The 22,306-nt window shown below is 34.2% G+C and overlaps 1 protein-coding gene across 2 annotated transcripts in view; it reads right to left on the reverse strand.

Annotated features, from left to right (window-relative positions):
- Positions 1-17,334, reverse strand: part of LOC118746670 (myb-like protein Q) — a 52,049-nt gene extending 34,715 nt beyond the window's left edge. Inside the window, exons 1-3 of one of the 2 annotated variants that reach the window (XM_036480545.1) lie at positions 17,089-17,334; positions 13,955-14,120; positions 311-340 (exon numbers count right to left, since the gene is read on the reverse strand). In XM_036480545.1, coding sequence (XP_036336438.1) covers positions 311-340; positions 13,955-14,050 — 126 coding nt within the window. In that variant the 5' untranslated portion in view covers positions 14,051-14,120; positions 17,089-17,334. The remainder of the gene's footprint in view (positions 1-310; positions 341-13,954; positions 14,121-17,088) is intronic. The other variant, XM_036480546.1, reaches the window with a different exon arrangement.
- Between the last annotated feature and the right edge of the window lie 4,972 nt (positions 17,335-22,306).

Raw genomic sequence — 22,306 nt, forward strand, 5'->3', positions numbered from 1 at the left:
ACAAAAAGTGCAGCGAAATGTGTGACAGAGAAAAAGAAGGTGAGATAAAAAGAAATTGCACGTACTTTGCACGGCCCAGTACGGCTATATAAACAACAAAGCTAAATAAATATACATACATACATACATAAGTATATAGGGCGGTGTAAAAAATTAATAATATTTATTTAATTAATTTTTTTTTCTATTATTGTTGCGGTAAGCATATGGGAAAGGTGTCAGCGTGAACTGCTTGTTTATTCACCGTTGAATATGTATGTATGGGTGCGGTAAGTGCGTTGGTGCGATACGAAAGAGTTAAGCAACAAACCTGTGGACTAAAGCTAGTAAACAATCCGAGCTGTCGGGTGAAGTCGGTCGCGCACGATTCAATCGAAAGGGTCAGCCGTAATTTTCAATAAAATTTCAAATTTTATACGGCGTTGGATGTTATTAAACGGATAGTTGTTGTTGTTCGTTGTAAGCAGCCAGACAAATTTTTATTTTTTTATTTTTTTTTTTTGGTTTTTGGGTTGAAGATTTAGCCGTTCAAATGAAATTTTCACGATTTGGAATTTGAATTTACATACATTTGAGCGTTGTTGATGGATGGTTGACGGTGGATATTGGTGGTGGTTGAGGTGGTTTTAATGGTTTTGTTTGGTGGTGGTTGAGGTGGTTGGTTGCAATAGAAGAACACCAAATTATGCATAAAAACGTACGCACACAGGCGGAGGGAGAAAAAAAAACAAAACAAATAAAACAAAAGTAAATTAACAAAATGGTAAAAACTTTTTTTTTTTTTATGGAAAATAAATTAATGAGAAAAGATAGAAATCAATTTAGAAATATGGAAAAAGTTGAATAATTGATGAACAGGCGATAAGTGTGAAATTGTGTGGAGAAACAGAGAAGATAGTCGAAGTAATGAACAGTATGAAAGTATGCGGCAAAAGTAAAAGTTCGCCGCAATGTTTAATTTTGTTTGTATGTATAGTACATATACATATGTAGTAGTGCAGTGTAGTGATTATTGTGGAAAACAAAGGTCAATTAGACAGTTAATTGGTAAGATGATAAACAACTTAAACTACTACTTAGTTGCTTATTCATCATTTAATCATTAGTTGGCTCATTAGTTAGATAATTATATACATAGTAAGAATAGAGCATATAAACATATTTTAATGTGCACGATAATTAAATATATACATACAATTATGTTTGCACGTAAAATAAATTAATATTTTTTAGCTAACCTCGCTCGTTTGTCAGGGTGGACTTAAATATAGGGTTTTAAAGAGAACGGCCAATTTTTGTAATAGCCGTTTTAACTTTGTTTGTTAGTCAATCATGTTACCGTTCGACTTCGAAATTATTTTGCCACATGTGGATGACAGACTAAAAGCAACAAATGTTGTGAATATACAGTTGCGTTCAAAATGTTGTGTCTATTTTTTTTTTTAAATTAGTTTCACTTAAATTCGACCTACATACATATATATAATAGAAACTACATACGTAAATAGAAGTTTTGGATATTGCACAAAGTTCACAAAAAGTAATCAACTTTCAAAAAATGTGATCAAAATTTCACAATTAAATTTTGTCGATGCGTCGTTATATGGAAGAAACTGCTAAACACCTTCGACCAAAAAAAAATCAACGATAATTTTGGCAACTTGAAGTTTAGAATTTATTGCATGATCCTGATGAGATAATTTTATCTTTTCGTCAGTACTAGATCGCGTGAAAACTCCTCAGCCTCATCTCAAAAAAAAAAAAATCCTCTATTCAAAGTTAAAAACAGCGAAAATCAGGGAACCCCATAAATAGTTTCATTGTTATGAAATTTTCGTTTTTTAGATAATTTTTTTTTAAGGTGAAGCTGAAGTCTTCCTAGTAAATGAAATTAATGATATTAAAAAAAAGTAAATTAAAAATTATCCTCATACGGTTATACTAGCTCTACGGCTAGAATTTCTTCCATATTTAAGATATTTGTTTTCAATTGACGCAAATGAAAATTATAAAACTACGCCCAGGAGCTCACATGACTGGTTGTTACATTTGATGATGTAAAATTTTTGCCTATTAAAATAAATAAAAAAAATTAGTGCTTGGTGTATGAAAATTAATTTTAGAATTACAAATTTCATTAACCTTGATATTTTAAATTTTTCACAAACAACATTTTTTTCGCTCAAATATCTATATGCAACGTATGTATGTACATATATAAATATATATACACGCAATATCTACATATAAATAGTGCAAGCACACCTTTGCGTGGGAGCTATAAATTTGAAGCGGGCTTTTCACAGCAAATCACAGCGAAGTTATATGTAACTTCCGTCTAATGCATACATATTTCCCCTTATGGCAAACTGAAAATGCAGCACTTTTAGATATTTTACACGTCAGTTTGTTGTTTTAGCCTACGTACATACATAAATAGTTGGCGTGTGTATGCAAGAAAAAAGATATTGAATTCAACAAGAATTTAATGCCAACAAGTACAACTGCAAAATGGTGTTGTGAATATAACAGCAGCCGTGCGACTAACTAGTTGGCTTTGCTATTTGTAATTATTTATTTATTTATTGCTTAGTGAATGCATTCACACCAACACCATTAAAAATGGTTACATTCACTGCATTGCAATGGAAAAAAGTTATGGTTTGTTAAACAATGAAGCCAGTAAACTGTGTGACTTTAACAGTCCACAACCGGCTGCCGGCAGCGGTGATGGTAAAATGATGGGGAAGCAAAAAAAAAATGTAACAAACACAAACAAGTTGTGCGGAACAACGAATGTAGACAGACTGACTCAAATGCCGAAACATACATGAATTTTTTTCATAGGCATATATATATATACATATATGTAGGTAGGTATGTATATACAAATGTTTAAACAAACGTATTTGCAATTGAAATCGCGATTTGAGCCGGAATTAGTTAAATGTTGAAAAATGCCACAACGGCAATTGTTTTTTTAACATACGTACATACATACATATTTCATGTGCTAAAAACTGTAATAAGGAACAAATTTTTTAACAAATAATAAACTCAAGAGTTACGTGCCGTTAAACTAGAGTAACCATTGGAAAAAGTGTATTGACAGACATGAAAAAAGATGGCGTGACTTTTGTATTAACACTCTGGCAGTAAATAAATCGAATAGTAAATAGAAATGTGCTACAGAATGTGTTTTAGAAAAAAATATAAAAATGAGAAAAATAATTTATTTGGTATGCAAATACAATATGGCGACAAATGCTAGTTTGCGCTAAGCTGAACTAATTTCCAAGCACATATAGGTTTTTGAATGTATGGAAAACTATGTATGTATATGTATTTCTTCATGAGTGAACCTAATTTGCGCTACGCTGAAAATCACTGACTGCAAGTGGAAATAATGAGTTAATTAGCACATCAGCTAGCTATGTCAGCGGAGAGATAATTTAGAAATATGCATGAATTGTAAATGAAAGCAATAAAAAACAGTGATGTATGTGTTCAGTTTTAAATACATTTTTTTTTTCAAATTGATTATGCTTAAGTCGAACCTAAGAGATTACAAGAAACTCTGAAGGAAAAGCAAGAGATTGTCATAGAGGCGCTTTTGTGGTGGCATGGAATCTGTATCAGTCGGTTCCAGGCTAAAGAAGATACTCTTCAGTTCACCTTGATTCGGCCTGGGATGCTTTAGAAAATAATTTTTTTCTAGATTTTTGTCCAGTTTTTTTCTTAAAGTGTTTTCTTCGCATTTTTTTTTTAAGAAATAACTTTTTGCTTGAATATAATTTTTTCAAAGGAAAACTCTTTCTTACGTTATTTTTCATAATTTGGTAGATATTATTTTTCTTTTTTTTTTGGTTGCCCAAAAAAACAAAAAATAACTCGAAAAAATAATTTTTACCGTAATTTCTTTTCCCCCTCCAAAAAGTTTTTGTGTCTTATGTTGGTGTGTTTTTCTAATTGGGGTAAACATATTTTCATAAATTATAATTGTTTCGGAAAACTTCTTCTCTTTACATAAAATTTTTTCTAAAAAATTGCAATATTTAATTTTAAATATATTTTTTCTAAAATTTCATGATGAAAATACTTGAATGAATAAGACGCACATTCTAAAAAAAAGACAAATTATAAAACTATTTCCTTACAAGTGGAGTAACTTTTTAAGAAATAAGTTTCGCTTTGCCCTGATATGGTTGACCTTTGAGTGCAATTAAAATAAAACTCAGACGTGCAGCACTATGGATTTTTTTAGTGAAAATGTTCAGTATGACGTCTTATTAAAAAAAAAAAACATAACTTGGTTATTCTATAGGAAAAATGCCGTTGAACAGCGTTATTAGATCAGTGTCGAATCGTATTCTCAAAGATAGGTTTATAGAGGGTACAGTTTATGGTGAATAGTTTTCCATTACCCGAATTGTAAATATTTTGAATTTGACAATAAAAAATGTAAAAAGTTAACGGTAATTTTTTAACACTTGAAACTTGCACATTATCAGACTAAAATTGGATGGGCAATATGAACTGTAAAAAATTCTAACACGTCCGAGAAAAAGGTTTGAAATTTGGGTGAAGATTTGTTGAATTTTTTGTAGTTTTCCACAAAGTTTTAAACTTGGACTTAAAAGGGTTTTGTTAGAGCATGAACTGTACTTTAATTAAAAATTCATAAAAACAAATAAATAAACATAAGTGGCATACAAATAACACCGTACATACTTCGATATATATATTTTTTTAATTCCATATTCTTCGCCATCAGCCGCCCTTCTCATGGTAAATAAAAATAAGTCAGACAAGGTAACACGACCTGCACAATAAGTGCTTCGACATGTAGAAGTCGTAACACCGTGTTGATTTTCCAAACATTTTGACATTCTTCGCTAAGTATAGGTATGTATGTATGTATGTATTTATTCGTTGGGTGCAGTCATTGCAAACGTACTTATTTAATAAATCAAAATAAATGAATGAATGCAAAATGTATACTTGTTCGTTCAAACGTTAATTTGTGCGCGCACACTCTCACACATCAATGCGTATTTAGCAAGTGCATATTTACACCTACAAATGTATGTACATACTTACGTACTTAAATAGCTATAGTAAACAGTACGCTTCATTGTAATTTGCATAACTTATGCTCACTTGCAATCATTCTTCAGTCGTTCTGTTTATATTCGGGCGTTGGGTGATTTGCATAGTACAGAATACATATGTACATACATAGTGGCGGCGGCACTTAACTATGACTTTATGGATGACGCTGTCAAATAGCAATATAAAAAAGCTGCATAGAATTGTGTGTAAATACTACAAAATAATCATGAGCGCTTTTGTACTGATCAGTCGTGTGTTTATACATATGTATATAATTTTGTGGTTTGCTTTTAAATCGGGTACTTCAATTTGCATGTCATGTCAGTCATAAAAATCGCGCTGAGTGACAGGTTGCTTGACTGTTTATTAGATTGACTGGCTGGCTAGCTAAGTTTTTTAGCACTTGCCCTGCTGTTATTTAATTCGCAAATCACGCGCTTGCAAAACTGCAGGAATCCGGCAATTCTTTTAAATTTTTTCCATTAAGCGCTTTTTTGTCTAGCGTACACCACTTTTGTTTTGACTATTATTTTTGCAGCAGCTTTTAAGTTCGCCATTCGTAGCGCTGCTGTATGACAAATGCGCGTTAGTTCCGTCTCCAAAGTATGGCAAAATAACACAAAATACCATAATTTTAGAAGTCATAAAACAAAAGCGAAGTAGGTAGGTAGCTTTTGTTTCGTGTGTTACCTAAATTGTTATACACGGTGGATATTTTCAGGTTTTTATATGAAGACTGTGGCTACATTTTTTCTTGTCTTGTCTTGGCTTGTCTTGCCTTCTGCGCAGCACAGAACTTTTCATTCTGGATAGAAATTTTAATATGGAGATCCAAGCAGGGAGAGGTGCGGTGAAAGTGTTTTTACTTCTTATACCAGTACATATACTTTCCAGCTGACGTTAAGCCAACTGGGAAAATGGGATGAGACTCGCAAAAGCTTACTTGAGTTGTTTATTTTCATTACTAGACTACTTTAGTGCCCTGAGGCTGATATTTTAGCTATTATGGCAGCCATTCACGATTAACTCAAAAAGTGTCACCGATCTCTGCAGGGGATGGGTAAGCAAAACAGAGGTATATATAATATAGAGGAAAATTAAATGGCGGACGTATTTTCAATAGGGCACGCCGAAACAGATTCTTGTAAGAAAAAAAATGAATTTGTTTTTGCTTTTGCTCCCTTGCAAAACCGAAAAAGACCTAACACCGTTAAGGAGTTAAAAGTCCGTTGGCTTAAAGGTAAGCATGCGGAAGAGCTCGGTTTACTCTTTCATGCGGCTGCAAAAACTTTGAATTGGAAGACGCAGATTTTAATGTTTTCTGTAACTGGATATACATACATACTATGTATATGAAAAGTCGTATACAAATTTAAAATACCTGACGAGTTTCATCAGATACTCTAATGATGCAGCAAAGGGAACAATAATTTAAAGTCATTTTATCAAAATGGGCCACCCACTTCAGATCAAAATCAGCCACCGCCTGTCAGCGATAACCACACTTATCTACCTATTTACGTGTGTATATATATCGTCAGCAGTATATTTAGTTACCAGGCGGACCTTGTCCCTCCAAATTTTCTGTACGACACATTTGAAAATATAAAGGGCTTTGCACTTGGCGTGAGTAGATTTTGGCGCCCTCTGGTGACGATGTTGTTTTTGTGGCGTTTGTCTAACCTATAATTTATTTTTATGTCACTAATGCCAAATCAGCAAGGCACCACACGGAGGACACCACTGTACACATTTCGCATGAACGATTTGAGGGTCTGGTTACCAGTCGCAGAGGTGATGTGATTGTCAACCAAGGTCGTGTGATATTTCCCCTCTAAACTTTTTCTTTTATGATTTCCTAAAGTCATAGCTCCAGTACCAATAACCCGCAATCTATCTATGCTGTCAAAGCCAGCATAACCCCGGCCTTCGCTCAAATTCAGCCGGATCTATGAAGCAGCGTGATTGAAAATTGGACCACTTGGACCACTCGAACGATGCTTGTAGGCCTTTCAAATAAAAGCTCGTTTTTTTTTGATACCTCACACACAGATTTTTTATTGCATTCCACCGTGGTAAATTTTTTCTTCTTTCCTACAAGTTCAACATTTCTTACCGCACCTGCTCCAAATATTTTCGATTGTTCGTGCATTTTCTTCAAACCACCATCATACTAAGGGCCATTATGGAAGTGGTGAGTTAAACCTCTGATGCCTGTTTTTAAACTAGTAAACATAGATTTTGGGAATATACGTCTGGTTTATTATAAAAAAAAATCAGTTAGCTTTGAAGCCAGAAATCATAAATGCGGAACTCATCAAGCTCACCAGAAAGGATATTTGATAATAAACATTTACTAGCATCACTCTTTTCGGTGCTTTTAAGAGCTTTCAAAGCTTCTACAAGTATTTTTCTATATCCGTAATATAAAGATATTTTGCATTTACCGCCGGTGCGGAGTTAATGCTCCATTATGAAAAGGGTCTAAGTAAAATATTGACAAGAGCTACATAATACACAAGACGTGCTAAAATCTTAAGCTTAACATTTTTTTATGTAAAATAATGAATAAAATGGTTAACACGTCTTATGAATCCTCTAATTATCAATGCCAGGGTATATACTAAAGTCAAGGGAAGCAAGGGAAGCTTTTACTACACCAAAGCCTAAAAGCTTTATAAAACGTCCTGAACCTTATTTGTGGTTGCTCTTTTTTGAAATAATAGCCCAATTCTGTATCGGTGACAAAAATTTGTTTACTGACAAATATAAACTTTTTCATATATTTTTCCGTAATAAACACTGTGACAAGAATTTGTCAGTGATACAGAATAGAGCCGTAAAGCGAAAAATTCTTGAAATTGAAAAAAGTTTTCCTCAAGGTTTCTTGCAAAAATTTATGAAAAATAAAAAAGTATTTGTGTAAAAAACATAAACTACTTATTTAGTTTAAAAGCACCTGTGTGAATCGGCAATTGCGCTACATTCCAACTATTAAATATTCAACAAATTTTTTTTATTTTTTTTTATATCGTGCTATTTATAAAACTGACGTATTCGCCGCCTTAATGCGATAAGAGTGCGTAAACAGAAATGTTAATAAATTGCATTCCATTCTAAACATCTGCTGATTGATGGCGTGATGAATTGTAAATTACTTGCTACTCCGTATAGTAGTTCGTCTTCAGTTGTCCACTATGTATATGCGTATCCGCTTCTGATGACGCACTTTTTGCATAGAATTGCGTAGAGTAATTGCAATTGCAATGCACGTCCAGCAGAAAGTCTGTTCACCATTCAGTCAGATGCCAGTTTTAAATTTTCGGTGCAACGACTACAGCATATGCATTTTAATGCTAACTTTATATGCAATGCTTGTACGTCAATTTCGTAAAAATGCCAATTTCTACAACAGCGCTAACTGCTAGTTATTGCAATTTAAGTCTTTTATAGCCTCATTTTTTCGTAGCGACTTAAGTGGCATTTTGCATGACTAAATAATAACCTAAATGGCAGTTTGAATTTTTTTTTGTGTTTTTTTTTTTTAATTGCTGGCCATTTGTACAGTTGCAACATTGAAACTTGTCTAAAAGTGTATGCATTATATTACTGTACAGTCGTAGCATATAAGTAAATAAAATTGTTGAATATAACTAAAAGTAAGGAACTATAAAACTTCAGCTTTTAAAATTTATAGTTGCTTACACTAATATAAAACCGTTATATGATTGCTTCAAGATAGACTTAGGAAAAAACGGTTTGGGTTATTTTAGAAAAATATTGGAAAATATAGAGGCAAAAATATGGTTGGAAAAGCGAATTACGCAAATACTAGAAAAATATATGTATGTGTGTTTGTCTATTAGACCAGGTCGGTCCACGTACGCAAAAAATTCGTAAGTACCCCCTTAGTTTAAAAGCTCACTCAGATTATTACAATTTTCGAATCAGCAGCAGCACTTCTTAAGAAAGGCATACTATCTCTTAATTAATTGGAAGGCAATCCCTACAGTACTTGTTTTGTCTAAAAGAAAAACAACAGTCTCCACTTTTTCTCTGCTCACGCTATTTAGAATTTTTCTTTGGAAGGAAATACTTAGACCTCATTCTGGACCACTCTGAACAGGAAAATAAATGTGGAAGAAATTAAATAATATTATTATTATATGTAAGGGCGACCTAGCTATTTCTATTGTGAAAACACTTATAAATTTAGTCAATCCAACCTTAGGCTATCAATAAAATTAAGCACCTTGGAGGGTGTAATGTTTCAGATTTTGGGTGGAGACGATAATCGTTCTCCAAGGAGTAAGTGATATATAGAGTGCAGTTTCCTTCTCTAGCCTACAAAATCTAAAATTTGTTTCCTCAGAGAGTCCGGTTTCGTGTAGACGGTACCTCAGTCTGCAGTATCCTGTCAGGTATCCGATCAGAGTTCTTAAGCCCTCTCCGCTAAGATTTAGCAGCTCTAGATGGACCAAAGAAAGGCTGAGTGCCGTACAGGCTCCATTGACCATCGCGTTTCGCTAGAGTGTCAGCCATTTCATTGCCATCGAAGCCATCATGGCCTGGAACCCACCAAACGGTTACTCTGTTGTTCGTTCCTAGTTTTTCCCGTACCTTTTTTCGGAAAGAGTTAAGTCTAAAATTGCTATACCTGCAAAACGGCTTTTGGAACACAACAGGGGATTCTCATCGAATATAACCTATAGTGTATACACCAAAGTAATCAGGGTTACAATACCCATGGGGCCCTAGTCTGGTGGTAAGCTCTAAACACTACTACTCCAGCTTATGGAAGCAACAAATGTGCAAAACATCTAAACTTCGGGAAATGTGTCCAGTTTTATAAAATCAATGTTGGCTTAGAAGCCATTACGTCGGTTTACGACTTTGATAGAAGTAAAGAAAAATTGCCTTGAAAATTACACAACGCCGAATAGGTTTGCCTTTCAACCAAACTAGACCATGAGCGACGGAAATTCATTCCAAAATACTTCATACATAAAGAACCGGTGCCGCTCTCTGGTCGGAAGACCTGCAGACTAGTCTCTTCAAACCGAAAAGCCTCTGCGTTCGTCGATTTCCAAGCCACTTTAAAAGTAATCGAATCGAAAGTAGTGAAATCGCGGAACGGTGGACAGAAATGTAAATGCCTCTTTGACATCCAAGGTCCATCTCAACGTCGTTGCTGCGTCGATGTCAAGATCTACATTTGAGGTGCATCGAAAACCTAAGTTCTCGCAGAGATTGCGGAGGTAGTACTCTTGAACCTCTTTAATATAATTTGGTAGCGCAAGTGCTTCAGCGCATCAATGCCTTGATTTCTATTTTTTCCTCCTAAGGAAACCCCAACAAGGGACTGTGCCTCCTACTGGAACTACAGATTTTTCGTGTAGTTTGTTAAAAAGTGGCTTAAAAGTCAAAGTATTCAAGCTATTTAAAAAGATTAGGATGAAGCTTCTCCGACGCCCAAAAGTTCAGATATTAGCTAGGATTATTTACAGTATATATGTATTTCGAATACCTTGCCTTCATAATTTAGTACTTTAGATTATACATATGTATGTATGTACATATGTATGGAAGTGTGTTCTAAGTGGATTGTACTTATCTCATCATTGACATACATACAAACACATATAAAACAAATATCTCCATCTTGTATGCAACAAGAAGTAAAGAAACAAGTTTAGCTAACTCTTTGGCATAACAAAAGATTGCACGGCTTGTTTCCGACGATGTTGCAATATGGAAATGTACTAAAACATGACATGACCATGGCATTTTCGTAATAGTGTTTGAAGAAGTGGCGGGTACTATGTTCGAATGAGATAAATCATTAACAGACATATGCAAGTGTGTATGTGACTATATTATGTAAGAAAATACATACACACATGATATGTATGTACATTAGGGCATACCACCCTAAAAGCCAACAAAAAAAGGCAGTTTCGAAAAAATTAAATTTCTTTAAAATTCTTCGGTTACACCTACTACAATTTTTTTTTTTTAAGTTCTACTAGAATAATCAAAAAACTGCCTTGGCAAAAGGGTAGGGCGATAAGTACAGAGATGTGGTGGGTAAGTGCTAGAACGGAGTACTTGAGGTCAATAAACTTTGGAACAAAAAGATTGTCTGCTCGAGATAAAGGCATTGATTAAGATCCGACTGTAAATGCCGAAACTAAGACGACAAATGTAAAAAGGCGACAAAAAAAATGTGTAATTGCCTTGGAATCGAAATACTTTCTTATAGTTCATTTCCACTACGCCTCAACTGCAGTTTATGCCTATTGGAATAAGCAGATTACAGCTCGAAGGTGGTAATTGCTCGTATTAAGTACAAGAAATCGAAAGCAAAAAAGCACAAAAGTAAGAAATAAAAAGAAAAAGTTTCAAGACTTTTGGTCAGCTTTAATGTACTGGCATTAGGATTGTACGTTGGAGTGATAAGAACTGAGATCTGGTAGGTAAGTACTTGAAGTCTATGAGCTTAGAAACATTTGCCTCCTCGAGACAAGAAACTTGCCTCTGGTGGGTATGTACTACAACAGGGTGCTTGAAGTAAATGTACTTGGGAATAAAAACACGTAAAAAAGCAAAAAAAAAATTCTTTCGAAATTGCCATGCAAAAATACTTTAGATTCCGGTGCGTACGGTATGGTCTAATGTACATACACGCATACAAATTACATTTACTTATATATAGTATATATTTCAAGAATCTCTGTATCTTCGCTTCGCGCATTACGGAGCACAAAGAGTCATTGCACATAGCCAGATCGGCTGATGCCAACAAGAAGTTAATGCGCTGTTATTCTCAATGCAATGCAATTCGACGGTTGGCAAAAGAGACCTTCAATCGAAATACACTGACAAGGAGTAACAGCGATTATTGGGCAAAGACAACAAATTTTCGGCATTTGCTTAAGTCTTGTGCTAACTCGATTTGTTTTTATGTATGTATGTATTGTAAGTGTGCTTAAGTATGTGTGTTAATCAGTGTGAGGCGTTCAACCAAGAGCCGCCAAGAAGCACAGTAACCCAGATTTATGGCCAGAATTCAAAGTTGTATGTATTTGTGAATGTTGCATTGTATTGCGCCGGCGCAGCCCCAGGTATGAAATACATACATACATAGCTGCTGCAAGCTAAGCAAACTCACTTGGCAGCGGAATTACGAAAACTATAAGGAAAAAAAAGGAAAAATATAAGGAAAAAAAGCTTGTAAGAAAATATTTAATTGAAAAAAGGCTATTTACAAATACATACTCATACGTATTTATGTATGTGTGTGATTGCAAAAGCGCGTACAAACAGATAAAGTTGCAAATGCCACTGCCCAGCGGTGGTGGTAGGTAGAGGCGGTACGAGAGGCGGCAACAAACAAATTAAATACTTATAGAATGGCTTGTTAATGGTAAGTTGATTACTTAGTTCGTTGGTTGGTTGGTTGGTTGGTTGGTTAGTTGGCTTCATTGCGCAGCTGCAAAGATATAGTACTTCTAAACGCTGCCAAGGTATACACAGAAAAACTTGCTTGAAGTCGTAATTTTTGTTTTAAGAGGAGGTGTAAGCCTCGCAGGAAATAATTGTTCGGAGGTGGCTAAAAGGTATCCCGGTAAGGGGTCCAAATATGCATGTGAAAAAGTAAGTCTAAATTTGAATGCTAAATTTACAATTGTTAAATGTTATATAAACAACTAGGTATTGTTACTGGAAGTCCCCTGAAGATAAAGAAAGCTTTCCGATCGAAAAATAATGATTTTCATGAATTCTAACCCCCTTCTAAGAAAGTCTGTTTTTTTTTTCTATGTAAAATACATGGAAAACTTTGAGCGCTTTGAACGACCTCTAAATATTTTTTGAATTCAAAATAAAAAATACTGCTATATTTTTTCGATATAGAACTGTTTCCAGGGTTTTGGGAGCATTAAAATTCCAACTTTACTGTTTTTGGACCACCCTACTGCACACACAATACTACATAAATGTATACAATTACATCTCCACAGATGCCAAATTGGAGGCTGTGACTTTTGCTGCTGCTGGCTGTATCTGTGGCTTGGGACAACAGTCCGATAGACAGTTGGTTGTTTTGAAATCGGTGCCAAGCAACTACATAGTCAGCCGGTGAGATTTCTGACTGTATGGCGCGGTCATTAAGTGCTTGGGCGATTGGGGCGCGCTTTTAAAATGGTAATTAAAATAACATTTAGGTAAGCAAGCAAGACCTTAGCTCGCGCTTAAGCTTTTATGTAGCAACATACATGCATGCACACATATGTATACAGACATACAGATGTATTTATATAAGTAGATTTATGTCTTTTTGTGCACTTACTAAATAAGGTGCGAGCAAAGGACTGACGCCAACTGTGTCATAAGACACTATGCATAAAAAGAAACAGTCAAAAATGCATATACACACACATGCACCTGTATGCATACATATGTACATATGTATGTATGTATGTACCTAGTAAATATTATTTATACGCAAACTTGCAGACAATTAAGAAAAACTAGTTGACCGAGTTGTTGCGCAGGTGCAGCTGCATTTATAACTATTTGTTGTGTTGCACAGAAAGTGTTAAATCATTATTAATGGTAGGTATTTTATAGTGTATTTTATGGCTTATAGGAAAACATGAGCGCACGTTTGAGGAAAGAAGTTTTCAGAGTAATGTATTTACATATTTAGTTAAAATTAAATCTCTTTTTTTTTTGTAGGTATGAATATCAAAATAGTAGTTAGTTATGCTTGCTAAATGAATTGAGTTATTCTGCTAGTTAGTATCGTATAAATATGTTATTGATTTTTCTAAATATTTACCGGTGGCGCCTCGCTGGCCGTGCTATACACCTCACTGGCAGCATAATCGGGCTTTATTTGCACTGTCGCCATTGAATCCGTATCCTTGCCGGTCATCTACGCTGCGAAATATTTAATCCACAAAGTAAACGAGAAAGTTGTCGAGAAAAATGAGCGTGCTTAATACCTGATAAAGAGAAAATAGAGAATTTATTAGGCATCGAGTAGTTTGAGTTTTACATTAAGTTTTTGAAAATATAATAAATAATTTATAATACATTAAAGTATGTAAATGCATATTATCAGTTCTAGAACCTTCAGGGTAGAAAAGACCTATAAGTAAAATAAAAAACTAATTTTTTAGTGTGCCCTGCGACCTAGTGATCTATTGTGCTCTCTAATCTTCGCAACACTACTTCTTAGCCTAGATTCCTAAGCAAGTTCAACCACGCCTTCGATGGTAGGAAGTGGGTGTGCTTAAGCTGTGGTCACGCCGAGCCTAGACTTTTTTTGCGTCTTCTGCAGACTGCATCACACTCGGTGAGAATGTATAAGTGAAGTCTCGTTGGTCGTCTCGCAGAACCGGCAAAGCTCATTTGACCATATGCTCAGCTTATGTAGATGCCCTCTTAGTCTGTAGTGTCCTGTAAGGATACCTTAAAATTCTACGCCTCTCTTTTGGGACGTTAATTAAACTTTGGAAACTCTTCTTTTGAAGTCCCTCCCAGTTAATTCCTTGCCTGACGCATTCCTCTTGAGCTATGCATATTATTATCCCTCAGTGTCTTCCTTTCACTCCGAAGCTCCACATTTATAGTGTTGGGACCTTTACCAATAAGGGCTCGGTGCCAACTGGTGTAATGGCTGCCGCCTCTCTAGCGAGACAGTCCGCCTCCTAGTTTACCTCTATTCCCCTGTGGCCAGATACCCATCCTAACTTGACGTTATTGTGTCTTACAAGGGAGTTAAGTTTCTCAATTCACTCAAGGACAAACCACGATATTTGACTTCATAAGATAGAAGAGCCTTGAGTGCTGCTTGGCTCTCTACTCATGATTGTCTCCGCACAAAGATTGATGGCGTAAACTTCAACCTGAAAGAAGTGCGGATATTTCCCCATAGAAACAGTGGTATTGGTCCTGAGATCGAAGATTCCAGCCGTTATTCGTTCTGGAGTCCTCCAACCATCTATGTACCAGTGCTGGATATTGCCCTGAAGTAGTCCCTCTAAGTCGGAGAAACTCCAGATTGACTATGGTTCTACCTATGTCATCAGAGCTACCGAGTGTGGGCACACTAACTTCTCCATATTCCTAGAGGATATGACCTTACGTTTTCCAAATTCCCCACAAGCAAAGCTGACCGCACAGCTCTTTTGGCGGCCTTTGTGGTTATATGCAGAGGCTCAAGTTCGAGGACTACTTCCAGCACCGTCGTCGGACATGTGCACATAGCATCTTTGGGACTTAGTCTCAGGTTACTCCCTGGAAGTCTAACTAGTCTTTATCGCTATCGTATGCGCCGAATTGGTTTTACCATAACGTCAGAATGCCGGCTCTGTCTTGAGGGCGAGGAGACGTCAGGGCACATTCTTTGGAAATTTTTTTGAATTGGACCCAGATTGAATCATAAAAAACCAGCTTTACAAATCGTCGCCTGGGTAAAAGATTGTCGTATGTTACGCATGTACGTATGACGCTTACGACAATATTTTACCCAGGCGACGATATATGTCGACTCCAGCGTCATCTACCGAGCCCAAATTAGTACAAAAAAGAAATTGGTGAAAATCGGGCAAGCCTTTCGGAGGAAAGAAATTACAAGCATAAGCCGGCTTAAAAAAGAAACTGAAAAATTAAAAGCACCAAAAATTATACTTTCGAATCTTTTTAATCATATTAGACCGTCATAATTGGATTGGATATAACAAGCAGAATTTTCTGTGAGTGTGCATTTTTATAACCGTTCTACGAGGGCCGTTTGATAAGTCAGTAACTTTTTGAATACAATTATTTTTCGACAAAAACGTATTCCCCCTTCTGCTCGATAGATTTGGTCTGGTGTTTTACGAATTATTTTATTCCTACCAAATACTTAATAGGTTTCTTCAAAATCTTTCGTGGATATTTGTTTCAGTGATGAGCTCCTCATTGTGAGGCAAATACACATCGAGTAATTTTTTCAGGTTTGTATTGGGGTAGCAGTTCGTAATTTTTCCATTTCCGCTGAAATGATTGAGTTCTAATTATTATAGTTGTCTATTTGACCCGGCTCAAAGTTTGTACAAGAAAAATTCCGAAAGTAACTAATTTATCTAACTACGCTCGTAAGTTCCTCGTATTATAAATGTATTTAATAAAAATATCGATAAAATGTGTATGATAAAAAATTTAAAAAAATGATAGTCTAAAAATAAATCGCACATATATGTTGGAAGGAATAAAACCCATAAGTAACAATTTTCTTCGAGAGATTTTCTCAAATTTTATTTTATAACTGCAAATCTCGTTTTCCACTTGTACTGTGCGGTTGTAGAGATTAGTTTAGTACTGGCATGTGGATCGAAACTTTTCCAAAAAATTTAAAACTGAATTTTTCCCCCTTTTTTTTAATCAAAAAATGTTATTGAAATTTTATTGCAATATATTATTCATCTCAATTGCAAAAAAATATATATAAATTTTTTTTCGTGCATCGTAGTAGAGTCCTTTGAACAATCACGAGCGCATATAAACTGTAATATTTTTCACAGTTGATCTCGGGCGATTTTTTTATTTTGTTTGGTTATGTTTTTGAGGTCTAGTTCCATAAACTTGAAAACAATATTTTCAGTAACAGTTCATAAAACTGCTGTTATCCTTCAGCAGTATTTCTTTTCTAGGACATATGTACATTTAGTAAAAAATATATATTTCACTTTTGACATTCACTTATGCAGTTTGTACTTCTTATTCTTATAGTTCCCAGGCTTTACTTTATTTTTAATTTTATAAAATCTTTAAAAGTTTTTGTGTTCTGAAATGTCCTTCGAATATAAGCTCCTTTTCCAATAATAACAAAATAAAATTATATTCAACACTTGCGATTTTTTTTTTTAAATTTAATAGCACTCTTCAATTTAATTTTATTTTTTCAATTCTTAGCAACACACTTACAGCAACTTGTTGCTTAGGTCAGATCGCCCTTTCACAGCCGTTCAGAAAAAGGAGTCACTTTATTTTTCACTTAAGTAACCAAACAAAATAACTTTGAGATGAGAAGCAATAGTTGTTAGTAGTTGGTAGAAGTAATGCCAGAAAATTGTTGAAGCTTTATATATATATACGGTTTGAGCCAAAAGCACGTCTTACAAGTTCGGCTGCCACTCGACGTCTGAAGTTCGGTAAGCGTTGGCTTTGAGATTTTTCTACCAGATTTGAAATGGATTTTTTTTCCAATTCGCTTTTTGTTTTTCCATTCTATTTATTTTCTTTAACGATTTCGCAGTGTGTTAATTTTTTTAGTTACACCAATACATGCGCCAGCGTTAAAGCACTTACGTTTGAAAGCCGCGCTTGGCATTTGTCGGTGTACATACATTGTACATATGTATGATGTATCTACCTATGTACGAGTAGTAAATAAAAAAGTGAAAAATATAAAAATATTGAAGCAAAATGAGCAAAAGAAAATAGACAAAAATTCATACAAAAATAAACACCAACACTGTTGTAAAACCACTTTTACGAAAATCGTGCACAAAACGGATAAGATGAAGTGGAAAATAAAATGCACAAAAAGGTGTAATAAATGTAGCTTTGTACAAGAGTTAAGTATGTACATATGTATTTACGTATGTGTATGTATATAAGCTTGCAAGTAAGTGGATATCAAAACATATCGCCGCGGCGTACATATGCGACGATCGCACAGATATGCATATACATTAGACCACGTCAAAAAAAAAATTAAATTAAATTGAAATTCTGAAATGCGACCAGAATAAGACTCAAATTTTAGCATTTGGTCCTCCATGAATCTCCCATCTGTAGGACAGTTGTAAGAGGTCGCGCGTTGAGCCTTTCAAAAAAAATGGTATTTACTAGATTTTACCCAAATAGGACAAGGGATTCGAAAATTAGAGGCTCGACGCGCGACCTCTTATTCTGGTCACATTGCATGCTTTTTTTCGACGTGGTCTAATATACATATATATGCATATATACGTATGTATGCTTAATAGTTTCATATACTGCTGTTGTGACGGGTTAGTTGTACTAAAGTACGACTGTACGGAATAAAAAACCCGCATCGAACCGCTTCGAGCGGTGGCGACTTTTGCAGTTTGGCGATCTCATCGAATTGCGCTGCCTGCTGCCTTCTGCGTTCATATTGCAATGCTTGGCTAACTTGCTGGATTTTTTTACACTTGCATGCACATATTCATACAGATATGTACATACATACATACTTATGTAGTATGTCTAAAAATATATACAAACGCGTACATTTACTTACTAGTTTTATTATGATTATTATTGTGCTGGATGGTTGGTTCGTTAGCTTTGTTTGGCTGTATGCTTGATTGGGCGGCTTAGTTGTTTCGTATATTGTACATACATGCATACATACATATGTATATATTTTTTAATATATCTACACTCAGACATAGTACAATATACGAGCATTAAGTAAATGTATCTGTGGCGACTGGTAGCGATGGCGACAAATTTTTGTTGCCCCTAGCTCATCCGCTTTTGCCATTATTACTTTATTCACATTTTGTGTGTATTTTATTGTATTGTATTGTATACACACTGATATGTATTTGTAAGTAGGCAGTTTTAAAATCTGCAAAAAAAAAATACAATATAATCAGCTGCAGCAGCAGTAGCTACAATTTCAGTGTTATTAGAGAAAATAATACCCGTAATATCATTGTTGTTGCAGATGCATTGCGAATACGAATATAATTTTGTGCAAATAAAAAACTATATAATACCACTTTAAATACATACATAAATATGTGTTTGTCTACAATACAATACAATACATACATACATATGTTTAAACATAATATAAAATTTTATGACAGTTCAAGTATTTAGCATCCATTTATAAATCTCGATTCAAAACTATCAAACTTAAGTGGCGTACTTAGACTTAAAAATACCAAATAAGTATTAAACGAATTTTTTCAAAGATTAATGCAGATAAATCGAAAATATTTTAAATCAAAGCCTAAAATACCATAATACGCGAAGGGATTTTTTGTCCAGGTCATCAGATCCGCACCGTTCGTTCGATTTTCAAATGTGAGGTGTCAAATTAAAGGACTTGGGCTGTAGATGTGCAATAATACTTTTTTTTATTTAAAAATTTAAGTCAATTGTTACAATATGGGTATCGACCCATATGGTTTTGAAAAGGCTTTATATCTTAACTACGTGTAGGAGGATTGCCACATGTTTAAAAAATGAAAATCAAATTTAATTAAAGGAAATTGGTTAGTGAATAAGGTATCACTATATGGGTGTCAGACAAAAGAGGTTTAAGAATGTAGTAGTTTGAAAATATTTTGAAAACCCTATTTGAGAAGTGGAATTAAATTATTTCATACCAAATTATATAAAATATTAAGAATGCATGTCAAATGAAAGAGATTTAAAAAGTATTTGATTTGATAATTTAGAATATTTTTAATGTGTTTGAGGGTTGTCCCAGTTTATAAGGTTAAATTAAAATTATTTAATAAAATAAATTAATTACTAAACGATGGTTGTCAATTGGAATGGGTTTAAAATCCTTTATTTCAGAACTATATTTAGGAGGGTTGCCACGTGTTTAAAAAATAAATTTCAACTTAATTCATCAGTTATTTATTATTTAAGTATTTATAACAACGTCAGACGAAAAATATTTAAAGAAATTTTAGTTCGAAAATAGATTCAAGGAGGGTTGTCGCCTGTTTTTAAAGTCGTATTTAGTTTACTTATGCAAAAGTCACATGAAATATTAAAATATGGGTATAAAACGTACGAGTGTTAAGAAATCTTAAAACTGAACATTTAGAGTTCTTTAAGGGTGTCAAAAAAGGGCTGCCACCTGACGAAAAAATGCAATTCAAATTAGTTAATAAGGTAAATGGCTTTTCTTTAAATGGGTATCAATCGAAATGGATTTGAAAATAATTTATTTGTGAACTGTATTTAGGACAGTTGCCATGTACTTAAAAAATCAAATTCAACTTTATTCACCAGTTAATTGAAATATGTATACCATACGACGACAGACGATAAAAAGATTATGGTTTGAAAATACTTTTAAATGAATTGCCACCTGTTTGAAAAGTCGACTTTACTTTTTGTTTTACTTTTACACAACATACATAAATAAAATATCGAAATATTAGTGCCAAGCGATTAAGATTTCTATTTTTTCCGATCATTTTTGAACGTTATAATGGCATCACGAATGCAGTTTTCACCGATGCATTGCTAAAGGTCTAGCCTAAAATATAGGAAAAATATAATGAGAGAGTTGAAACCTCTTTAAGTAAATTGATAAGATAAAGTAAATATTGCAATATGGCTGTAAAAAGAAAGGGGTTTAAGAAGGCTTACAGTCAAAAATATTTTTGTTGAAAGTTGCCACCTGTTTGAAAATTTTAATTTGATTTAATTGATAAAATAAATTTAATATTGCAATATGGGCATCAAACGAAAGAGGTTTAGGAAAGTTTACTGTCAAAAATATTTTTGAGGAGGGCTGCCACCTAATTGAAGAATTTCATTCAATTATTAAATTGGTCAAATAAATGACATATTACAAAATAGGTATCAAACTAAAGAAGTTTAAGAAAGTTTAATTCAGAATTAATTTCTTTAGGCGGTTGCCACATGTTTCAAAAATAATAATTTAAAAATCCTACAAGTATTCCTATCGGATTCATGAAAATAAAAACCTAACTAGAAGTTGGAAGTGTTGAGCAGTCTACAGCCAAATGATCAGATAACTCATTATCAGCTACATAGGAGTGACCTGACACACAGAGTAAAAAAAGAATGAGTGCGCCTGGACCCAAAATTTTATTTCATTCGGACACTTACTTTCACAGAAAAATAAAAATTTCCAAAACACTGCAAAAATTAAAAAAAAAAACTATTTGGAACTTTAAAACAAAATTTACACAGCGTACTTTTTGACTGCAAAACTCGGTGCTGCCTGAATATCATTGAAAAATATTAATCTTGGTAAATTCGGGGCCCACTTGAGAAACCCTTACCCAACTGTCAAGCGGTGTCGCCTTATCTCCTCCTTAATGCCCATTTTCAATGAAATTCGACACAGAGAAAACCCTACGATTGGTCTAAGCGTTAGTGCTTTGAGTAAGATATTGTATGCATAGAACAAAATAAAGGGGCGCCCTTTGGTGTTGATATTTTAAGGACCATCCCAATATGCATGCTACCAAATATCTCAGATTTTCAATTAAGACATTTTCATTTCAAATTGAAACTTTTGAGTATTTAAAATGAAATCTATTTAAATATATGCTATACGCGATCAATAATTGTTTATTATTATGTGCTATTTACTTACGTAGCAATAGCACTCATAAGTTAAAGCTTTCATATTTATGTATGCACTCCAGGGTGTCTTAAAGGAAAAAGTGTTACATTACTAAACCAAAGTTACACAATAATGGCTTTTCATACAAAAATTAGACGGGTTTTGTCTAATCTAACCGTGAACAGCAATGGCTTATGCTTATGAAACGAAACTGGCATAACTAGTCTGAATATTTACCAATGTAATTAGCGGTTTAAATTGAATTATTCAAGTAATCAGCTACTTGCGTCATGCTACCCTTGGCACCATTTAAAGGTTTTAATTTGAAGTAATACCGATAACAACTTAAGCCTTGAAACCGAACGTAGAAATACTCTAACCAAGATGTACTCGTTCTTATAAAATAAGCTGACTTTTGAATAATAAAAAAAATTCAAATAAACAAAATCTCAAGCCCCATATTGTGTGTCCTCCAATTTCTTTTGCAGTGCTATGAAATTTGAGATCAATGAATTCAACTTCAATTGGAAAATACTAGGGACATAAAAGTTATAATTTTTATCGCAATTTATGCTTCATAAGAATTTCGCCGGCCACAAAAAGAAAAAGTGGCGTGGAACCTGAGGTCCGTTGTCTCCAAACAACACAACTCTCTAACTGTGAAGATGTACACATTTGCACAAATGTACAAATCGTGTGATCTCCGCTTAAGTTTTCTATAAAAATTACTAAAGTGTGCGTTTAATATCGTAGAACTTCGGAGGTATCTTTTTATAACGCCGTCAATTTGAGTGCCCTAATAAGAGGTAAATATTTCTTCAA

Source organism: Rhagoletis pomonella, unplaced genomic scaffold (genome assembly GCF_013731165.1).
Source record: "Rhagoletis pomonella isolate Grant_MI unplaced genomic scaffold, Rhpom_1.0 Rhpom_scaffold_00011, whole genome shotgun sequence".
In the NCBI taxonomy this organism is placed as follows: domain Eukaryota; kingdom Metazoa; phylum Arthropoda; class Insecta; order Diptera; family Tephritidae; genus Rhagoletis; species Rhagoletis pomonella.